The sequence below is a fragment of the Gossypium hirsutum genome, chromosome A02 (genome assembly GCF_007990345.1).
Source record: "Gossypium hirsutum isolate 1008001.06 chromosome A02, Gossypium_hirsutum_v2.1, whole genome shotgun sequence".
Taxonomy (NCBI): Eukaryota; Viridiplantae; Streptophyta; class Magnoliopsida; order Malvales; family Malvaceae; genus Gossypium; species Gossypium hirsutum.
In genome coordinates this window covers 28,836,633-28,847,027 of record NC_053425.1, presented here as the reverse complement: position 1 = coordinate 28,847,027, position 10,395 = coordinate 28,836,633, and the positions used below count along the sequence as shown (strand labels likewise).

General features: G+C 33.3%; 1 protein-coding gene across 2 annotated transcripts; it reads left to right on the top strand.

Moving 5' to 3' along the window:
- The first annotated feature begins 1,389 nt into the window (after positions 1 to 1,389).
- On the top strand, positions 1,390 to 8,811 carry LOC107951048 (serine/threonine-protein kinase tricornered). Of its 2 annotated transcripts, none has more exons than XM_016885939.2 (14): positions 1,390 to 1,546; positions 1,856 to 2,115; positions 2,422 to 2,596; positions 2,872 to 2,955; positions 3,730 to 3,971; positions 4,298 to 4,535; positions 4,914 to 4,993; positions 5,067 to 5,151; positions 5,887 to 6,018; positions 6,103 to 6,216; positions 6,397 to 6,444; positions 7,565 to 7,649; positions 8,124 to 8,180; positions 8,280 to 8,811. In XM_016885939.2, exons 1-14 carry the CDS (start codon positions 1,511 to 1,513, stop codon positions 8,420 to 8,422), a joined length of 1,779 nt encoding a protein of 592 aa, XP_016741428.1. In that variant the 5' UTR covers positions 1,390 to 1,510; the 3' UTR covers positions 8,423 to 8,811. The 2 variants fall into 2 exon arrangements, with proteins under 2 accessions (XP_016741428.1, XP_040942985.1); XM_041087051.1 differs by having other exon boundaries at positions 1,404 to 1,548; positions 1,844 to 2,115.
- Positions 8,812 to 10,395: the final 1,584 nt, after the last annotated feature.

Genomic DNA, 10,395 nt, shown 5'->3' with positions numbered 1-10,395 from the left:
TAATTTCATATTACTTCGTCTTTGTGTTGAATGTTATTCAAATTTGAGCTTGAAAGTCAACATATTATTTCCCTAACCTATCCTTCTTTTGGTTAATCAATGATATACATGAATACTTTACTTTCAAGATCATTAGTTATGATTTGAAAGTGTTTTGTAATAGTTCTTATATACAATTGAGAGTACTTTAAGTAGGTTATATGCATAGTATGGATAGATGGACTTTGCAAAACATTTAAAGTGTTTATGGGTGAATTTAATGAGCACAGTCATAATTATGAATATGCAATGTTGCAACTATATAGCCCAATTTTGCGACTTCGCATGTCTCCTCGTTGCGACCTTATTAACTCAGTTAATCATGATGCAACATCATAAGTTTCTTGTCACAATGTCGTGCCTGTTTTAGCACTGCACTATTTTAAGTCGTTTTGACCTTTCGAAACTCGTTTTGGGTTTTGGTCAACTCCAAATAAATCCTAAATGATTTTAAATTATTTTTAGAACTTTCAATCTATCTAAAACATATTTTAATTATTTTATAAAAATGTTTTAAACATTTAATTCTTAAATAAATCCTAGATTTCTTACATATACATGCTTCGGTAGCATCTCTCATCCATACCAATAGTCTGGAACCGGTGAAGAGCATTACAAATAATTCACATTTTATTTATTTGAAAAAATTTGACTCGTTAAGACCAAGAAGTTTTTGAGGATGTTATACACATGGCACTCTTTCATTGATCCACATCTCAAATAGAGTTAGAAGTTAACACCACTAGATCGGAGTACTGGATTGATAACTAAAATAAAAATACATGTACCACTTTAAAACAAAGTTAAAGTTACAGGTACTACACTGAAAATTTTATTAAGGTAAAGTGGATTTTTTACCATTACCCCTTAATATTTTTCCGTATAAAACAATTCATTAAACCATCGTCAAGTTGAACACGGTTTCTAACCCTTGAAACGGAACCCTGGTTACTCCTTGATCTCTCCAATACGTTTTGCAGGCACTCGAAAACGCGTTAACTCCAATTTGCTCGCCTTCTATGCCAATCCAACGTGGCAGATCATTTAATCGTGCTTTCACGTTAGCCGGCCGGCTCAGGCATGTCTTCAACTGCCACGTGCCGTTTTAACTTCTTACAATTTGTCACTCGTTGCTTTCAGTACCAGCATTATCACCGGTTCTTGGTCCGCCCTTAAACCAACAGCAACTTCCTCGACAACGTCATCGTAACCTGCACGATCTTTAAGCTATAATTAAATTATCTTTTGGCAATAATACCCTCATAAGTCAGTTATTAACGCTCGATATAGATGGATACTATTGTAATATCAGTACATCCAATTTAATGAAATACTAAATGAAATTATTCAATTAGATTTTTAGTACGCATTCTTTCTTCACTGAAATTTTTAGTTTTTACATTCCTCTTTTTAGTTGTTTTTTTTCTCAGTTGAAGTGAAACAGAGGATTCTGTTTTGATGATTACGCTTCATGGTTGAAAGGAAATTATTCTCTTATTTTCCTGAGGTAATTTTTCCGATTTAATTGAAAATTTGGTTTTTCATTATCGGATTTTTGTTCTAATTTTTGAGATATCTATCATAAGAAAGGCTTTACAGAGGAGTGCAATAGAGTAATCAATATGTCATTTTATGAATCTGAAATACATTTCTTTATTCCCCTTTCAATTTAATGGCTAACCTGGATTCTCTAACCGAAAAATGCTTGTACAAGTCGAAGAAGACAAATAATTCGATTGTAAACTATTTTTATTGGTTTTTTTAAAGAAGTTATTAGAAATTATTTATATATTTATTTTGTAGGTTTTTTTAATAGTGTTCGTGTTGTGATTGGGGCTTGTTGATAATGGATTCTGCAAGGAGTTGGTTTAAGAAATTCCAACATAAAAATGAGAAAGTAGAAAATTCACCAAAGAAAAAGAAAGATTTGGAAAATGCGAAGTATGCACATAAGCCTCCCATCGATGGGGCTGAGGCGCCTTCAACTGCCACCAAACAGAAGGCTGCTGCTGCCAAACAGTATATTGAGAACCACTACAAAGCACAGATGAAGAATTTGCAAGACAGAAAGGAGAGGTAATTTGCTAAATACTAGCAGTAAAGTAGCACATCTTGTATGACAAGATTGCCTTGCATATTGTAACTCGTGTCAGTACTTGAATTACTTTTGTAAAAGATATGTTGTGCTCCACTATCTATGCTAGGCGCCTTGCTTAGATATTTTATGTTTAGAAACAAATGAATTATGCTGGGGAATTCCAGATCATATGTATATAAATGGTAGTTTCTCTGGTATGGGATTTCTTTTTCATTATTGTTTCTCTTGGTGTTTTATCATTTCGGTTGAACTGTTTTCCTAACAATCATCTCTATGGAATATAGACGTTGGATGTTAGAGAGGAAACTTGCTGATGCTGACGTTACTGCAGAAGAGCAAATGAATATGCTTAAGTTTTTAGAGGAAAAGGAAACGGAATACATGCGACTTCAAAGACACAAGATGGGTGTTGACGACTTCGAACTTTTGACCATTATAGGGAGGGGTGCATTTGGGGAGGTCTTTCTCTACTTATTTTGATGGTTTCGTATTTTAATTTTACTTTTATTATCAGTGATACTTTTTTTCTTTTGGTAGATAGTCATTTATATATGATTTGCAATGTGATGCATGTAGTATTTGAATTTCTCCAATATGAATCTCCACATGGAAGTAAAATATTGTTTACCCCTAGCATCAGTGTTCCAATATTTTCATCTTTGTGTTTAATGGAAAATTACATGATACTGCATTAAATTATTTTTTTCATTTCTGGTTCTGCTGTCATCATGCAGGTAAGGCTTTGTAAAGAAAAAGCTACTAGCAATGTGTATGCCATGAAAAAGCTTCAGAAATCAGAGATGCTTCGCAGAGGCCAGGTACTGCTTGTCTGTAATGTTTTTCCTGATTCATTACACTTCCTTAGAAACAGAGAAGTCGTGTAAATGGAGTAAGGGTTTTACTTTACTCTGTTTTGAGTTGTCTACTAGCGGAGGGAGAAATAAAAAACTACCAGGTCCTCTCTCAAATTCACTTTTTTTTTTTTTCAAATTGGGGGGATAAGACCAGATTATTATTTCAATGATTTCAGCTTGTGCTCTTCCCTTTTCTCTTATTGCTTCTATTTTAGTAATGTTTTATAAATAATGATAAAGTGGTAATTGTTCAAAATTGCTGCTAATGATTTTTGATATCATTTTCTAAACAAGATTCGGGAAAACTATTTCCTATGATGTATAATATTCTCTTTATTCAACTTCGTAGCCTATTCTTTTTCCCTTCATATTTCCAATCACGCTGTTAAAATGAAACTGGTTGCATAGCTAGTAAGAAATAACTCAGTCAGTTAATTTTTGGGCTGCTATTTTGTTACATGAATTTCTATTTTATTCTACTTTTCCAAGGATCAATGTGCCCTGGAACCTATTAAAAAATTTCACCCAAATTAAAAAATTTGCTGCCTGATTTATTCAACCTTCATTCTGATCTTGTAATAGATGACAAATTTACATTAAAGTTGTTAGAAACAGGGTTAGGTTGGGAAGAGAAGTAATATAAAACTTATTGGAGATTTAGTTAACTACTGCTTTGAAGCATGAAGGCATTGTCCTTTGTAATTATTTTTCACATTTGTGCTTCTTCTCCCCTTCTAGGTCGAGCATGTTAAAGCAGAAAGGAATCTCCTTGCTGAAGTTGACAGTGAATGCATTGTCAAGCTCTATTGCTCGTTTCAAGATGATGAATATTTGTATCTTGTAATGGAGTATCTTCCCGGGGGTGACATGATGACGTTACTGATGCGGAAGGATACCTTAACTGAGGATGAGGCGAGGTTCTATGTTGGCCAGACTGTTCTTGCAATTGAATCCATCCACAAGCACAACTATATCCACAGGTTTTCTATCTTTCTTGATCATGTTCCCATGGGATAATTTTCATCTGCATGCTGAACAATCTAAAATTCTCCCGTGGTTCATTGGTTTTCACCATTCTATTGACTTCTTATAGTTTATTATAGCATATGGGAAAAAAGAGTAGTTTACTGCCCTTTGGACATAATTTTGCATTTTACTGGTTTACCATACGAATATCCAAACCTGTTATATATGTTTTCAGGTAAGAGTGTTATTCATTTCTCTCTCTACACCCTTGTAGCCAGAGAAAGGAAAAGAAGGAAAGATAATAGTTTAACATCTTTACATTTTTGTCTTTTCTTTGTAGGGACATCAAGCCTGATAATCTATTGCTTGACCGTAACGGCCATATGAAACTCTCGGACTTTGGATTGTGTAAGCCTCTTGATAGTAGTAGCTTTCCTGACCTTAGGGAGGATGACCATGGAGGGGGGAGAAACTTAAAACCCTCAGCGGAGAGTTGTAGACATTCTAATGTTCCCACAACACCTACGCGGACGCAACAAGAGCAGTTGTTACATTGGCAAAAGAATAGGCGAACATTGGTATGCTTTTTTACTTCCACAAATGGTGTCTATAGGTTGTAAAGAAGCTTTGGTTAATTGCTAAGATTGGATGCTGTTTGTATTGTTTTCCTTTATTTTGATTGAAAAGTAGAGCTACAGGACTTGTATTTCATGCTTTAGCAAACTGTTTTTGGCATCTTAAGCTAGCAAAATGTGCTTTTGTTGGCAAAGGAAAATCTTAAAACATTCTTCAATCTGACATCTGTTTGGGAGGCCCTCTAATCACTAAAAAGTGTGCTGGTCATTCAAGTGAATTGAAACTCGCCCTCTAGATCCAAAGAATGAACCCTGTGCTGTTAAGGCACCTTTACCATGTTCAACTTTCTTTTTTTAATGGTTTTGCAATATTCTATATAGGCTTATTCAACAGTTGGCACCCCTGACTATATTGCCCCTGAAGTGTTGTTGAAGAGAGGATATGGGATGGAATGTGACTGGTTAGTCAGCTGTCTTACCTCTTCTATTCATTTAATATTCTCTGTGTATGTATTCTGAAAGATTCTCCCTTAGGTGGTCACTTGGGGCAATTATGTTTGAGATGCTTGTAGGATACCCGCCTTTCTATTCTGAAGAACCATTATCAACATGTAGAAAGGTAAGTGAAATTGTGGACTTTGTGATTTTAATTATGTATGCTTAGATATGCATATTGTAAAGTTTTAGTACGAATGAAAATGCGAAATTCTTTAAGTTTCAGCGGTTACCTATCTGCTTGATGCTGAACAAGGTGGGCAAGTAAATTTACTGTTTGTTAACCATGCTGGATGATCCTGAAGTTAGCAAATAATTGAAGTGACTGGGGTTTGGTGAATGCTTCGGTCGAAATAACTTTGCTCTGTTCTGGATTTTACTTTTACTAATTATTTGTTCCAAGCTTATATTCTTTATAACCTTGACGACACAAAGATGCTCTTAAAATTGATCACCTGGAAAGGAATGATTTGCAAAATGGTTGTCCATTCTGATATACGAACCATAAGATCAAATAAATAGAATCATGCATCTGAAAGGGAATTATAACATCCATTCTGGCTTGAATCGTTTCTCTAAACATAGCTCAGTCATTAGTTTTATTCATTTAATTTATCCATGACATATGAGGAAGTCTATGGAAAGAAAGGTATCAGATCCTTAAACGTCAACTACCTTAAAGGGAGGCCTAGCCTTGGCTTATTCATTGGGAAATAATCAATAGATTTATATCATTTCATTCAAATTTTCTTAGCAGTTTGAGATAATGCACTGAGAATCATATGCTTCTATGGAATTAAATCGCAGATAATGCACTGCTTTATTTACAATGATGAGCAAACTAATATCACCAATGCAGATTGTAAATTGGAGAACCCATTTGAAATTCCCTGAAGAAGCCAAGTTATCTGCTGAAGCTAAAGATCTCATCCGTAAACTCCTTTGTAATGTTGAGCAGAGGCTTGGAACCAAAGGGGCTTATGAAATAAAGGTTAGAATAGTGATTGTTGTTCCCTCTTTCATTGTTGTGTGGGAAGATGATACATATTGCAAACTATTGTGTTCATCGCATCAGGCACACCCTTGGTTCAAAGACATTGAATGGGACAGATTATATCAAAGAGAAGCTGCGTTTATACCACAGGTTAACAGTGACCTGGACACACAAAACTTTGAAAAGTTTGAAGAGGTTAGTGGTAAAGGTTTAATTGCTAACAAAAACCTTGTGTGATTTTGCACATGTGCCAGCTTCATTGAAGCTGATGGTTGTCTGTTTGAAGCATGCATTTATATTCTTTTCATGGTGCATTACTTCCCTCTTTTCTGGCCATTTTTACAACCATATGTTCATTTATTTTTGCATGTATAGTTGGGGGCTCAAGTACAATCTTCGACCAGATCAGGTCCCTGGAGAAAGGTAACATATTTTTTTTTGCACCAATCTCCCTGTTGACTAGTTTTACAACAGACTTCATTTTCATTTCAGTTTACATATTTTGGTATTTTTAACAATGCCAAAGCAGCAAATATAAGACTATGCCATTGCTTTTCAAGTTTGACTATGAGTAGTTCTTTACTGAAATGATGTTAAGTAGAATGAATGCTGCTGATAGGTGATAAGCATATGACCAAAATTTAGCCTCTTTATGGTCAATATATTTTCATACCCTTGTTTTTAATTTCTTGAAATTGTTTTGCATTAAGAAGTTCACTCCTTTGCATATAATTTCTCACCATTTTTTATGGTTGATGTATATATCATAGTCCACATAGAATAGGATACGATAAAAGAGTGAAGAGTGGTTGATCTTATAGTGTTTTGAAAGATGCCAATGCCATTGTCTGATGCAACTTAAACGAAAAAAAGGAAACGTTGAAAAAATATTTATTGATGGGCATCTATCCTGTTGTGTTATCCCTTAGGATTCAGTAATCTTGTCCATGTTTTTTAATCTAAAATACTAATGCTACGTTAGGTTAGAGTATTATTTTTTCACCATATTTTAGTATATGAGTTGGCAATAAACTAAATTCTATTGGTAATACTTAGCCACTCGTATGACTTATTTTTAGCAAAGAGGAGGAAAAATTTTTGCTTATTTTGAAGGGATTTATTTTTTCAAGAGATTTTACTCATTCTTCTACTTTCAAGTTTAAATTTGTTCTAATTATTTTTTATTTCACGTCTAACTATTTTAAGACGTGTGTTAAATAAGTATTTTCCTCAAATTATTACACTAGTAACCAAACGTAGCATAATTGATCTGCTTACCATCAAATACTCTTTTCAAGTGAATACCAAATATTATATGCTATGGTTTTATCTCAATATCTCAGTAATCATTTTTATCAGACTCATTCCAATAAGAACTATGATATACTTGCGTTGCTTTATTTAACTTGCATGTGTACCTGATATTTCTTTTTATGTGCAAATGGATGTACAGTTCACCTTGTCAACCAGTTTATTATTATTGTTATTTTTAAATATCTGTAACAGTTGATGCATTTTTGCTTTCCGTTCCTGAAAACTGCAGATGCTTTCTTCGAAGGATGCAAATTTTGTAGGTTATACGTACAAGAATGTTGAGATTGTCAAGGAACATCATCTTCCAGGCATTGGTTTGTATCAGCAAAAGTAGACTATTTTGTTTCCACTGCTTGATATGATTCAGAACTATAATAAGCTAAGGATTCAAAATTGTTAATATTTATTTGTTAATAGGTCTAATATAAATGCAATTGTTCTGTGCGGTATGTCTTTTTATTATTATTATTTGTTTTATTTATTAGAAGATCACGATGTCATAAATCCACTAGTATTTATTATCTGAAAAGAGCGAAGTGTGTAGTGTATCTTGTTCTTACAGCAAGATGCATTAAAAGTAGGCAAAACAAACCAAAATATAATTATTGTAGTACGACGATGATTCTAAGTGACAATGGCAACAAGATGCAACAAAGGGAAAATATTATTACATTCTTTTCGTGTCATAAAAACTGATGCCCCTCCTTGAATCAAAAACTTTTTTTTAAGTGCCATGTTTTAGCATTCCCCCTTCGAAACCACTGACAGCTAAATGTGTATGCTTGCAGCTGAGGTGAAGAAGAAAAGCAATGCACCTAAGAGACCTTCTGTGAAATCATTGTTCGGTAATGTTTTCGCTTTTACTGTTAACTACTTTTTGTTGTTTCTCATTGGGAGTTGTTTCTTGAATGCTTGCCTTCCTTTGCGTATTACCTTCTTTGTAGACACTCCTGGACCTCCTGATCCCCCAACAAAGGGGAGCTTTCTCAACCTCTTGCCAACTCAATTAGAGGAACCTGAAAGCCCGGTGTCTGAACATCAATCTATTAGAGTGACACAATATCCTCGGAAACCTTTGCACAGATAGTAGAATGATGCAATATGTAGGTAAATCGTTCTTATGCAAATTGGTAGTGAATCTTTCCCAATGTTGCAAATCGGCAATGAGTCATCATATGCTTTAGAAAGATGACTCGTATACTTTAGAAAGATTCCTCTTCGTTTAAGCATGTTTCGAAATAGCATATATGGCCATTCATGGTACAACATATATATAAGGAGTTTACTTTCTTCTTTTGAATCTTTTCAAGCTGTGCCTTCGGAATCGAATCGTTACCATGTTTATATTTTCCTGTTGAAGAAAGATGAAGGCAGAAGTTGAGCTGATAAGTGTAGTACAAGTTTGTGCATTATTTTCCCGTCACGCTAGTAGCTGTAGAAACAAATTATACAAATATAATCTCATAAATTCTCTTTTCTCGGGTTGGTTCTTCTAGATCTTAATATTAATTGTAGTTGATTCCTGGTGAAATATGTGTGATAATAATCTGGAACATGCAAAATTTTATGTGATGATGTTTCATCTGATTGATAGTTATATATATGATATAGAGATACTTACACTAGTATAAAATTTAATTTATTTAGATGCTATATATTGTGCAATTAATTTTAACTCGTCATAATTAATATATATATTAAATATCCAACACAACCATATAAAATTTTAAAAAATATATATATACAATATTAAAAATATTTGATAAAAATAGCTTATATAATTTATCAATTTTCGAATCACTTCATATTAAAATAATCTTGTTTTTATTTTTGGAAGTAAAAATGCTATCAGTTAATGTAATTAATTTATCAAAATTTTAATAAAAAATTTGGCATAGTTACATGCAAATATAATAATTTAATGGTTTAAACTAATTTAAACTCTACTTTTTTTTTCTCAATTTGGTTCAGAAGTGATACTTAAAATACAGTTGTCCAAATAACTTTAAATGTTAACATGTGTTATTTTCATCAATTCCAAGTTGCTTGGAAAATATTAGAGGAAAATAAAACATTTTAATTAGGCTAATATTTTCATAGTTTATAAGTAAGCTTATAATCTATGATTCAAAAATGTTGTGAATTTAATGAAAATGGTTTATTCTAAAAAATAAAATAATGTTTTTTTAACACGTCGTCTTTGATTACTCTTTAGGTAAAAATGATAATTTAGGGGTTTATTTAATTAAATAAATTACTTTAAATAAAGTAAAGTAGTTTAAAGGGTTTTTTCAGCTCATAGAAGGATCCTTCTGAGAGCGGATTCATATCTGAAACAACTTCACAAGATACGGATGTAACGAGAGATCCATGGACTGATGAAGGCTGCATTCACGGTGAAGGTCGCTTGAAAGTTGCCCGCTCATTAAGTTAACAAATATTTAGAAGCCCAATAACTTTTAAGCTTTTATTCATTTCTTTGCATATGATTTTCTGATATACTGAAATGATAAAGAAGCGGCAAAAGCTGTAGATTAAGATAGCTAAACTACTCGAGACCAGAACTGAGAGTTAGTCTCCATATTTATTCTTCAACGATATTATCGATTGGGGGGGAGGGGGGCAGTTTTTACTTTGCCTCCATTTTTGCTTTCATTATTCATCAAAATTTCAATGAACATGTGGACTGTTTGAGCTGACCTTTATTTATGATTTCAATGGGGAAACCATGATTAAAGCGTTGTAGAATAGCTCTATCGTGTTGGTCAATGATCCTTGGATGTAAGTAACTTGGAAGCACATATGCTATTTACATATTTATATATTTTCACAGCTGGTTTTCAGTTACCTGTTTACATTATTTAAATTGTAGGAAATTTTGTAAGATGGCGAGGAAGATGTTCATATATTCAAGCGTAGAGTTGAAGAGGATTAGTAAAAGATGCAAATTTCGAGTTGGAGGGTGACGGGATGGTTGTAAGCTTGAAGTAGAGCATAGGTCTGAAACATGAAACTTTGATATAATTAAAAACCAAAAGCGTTTACTCAGAAGAGTCTCCA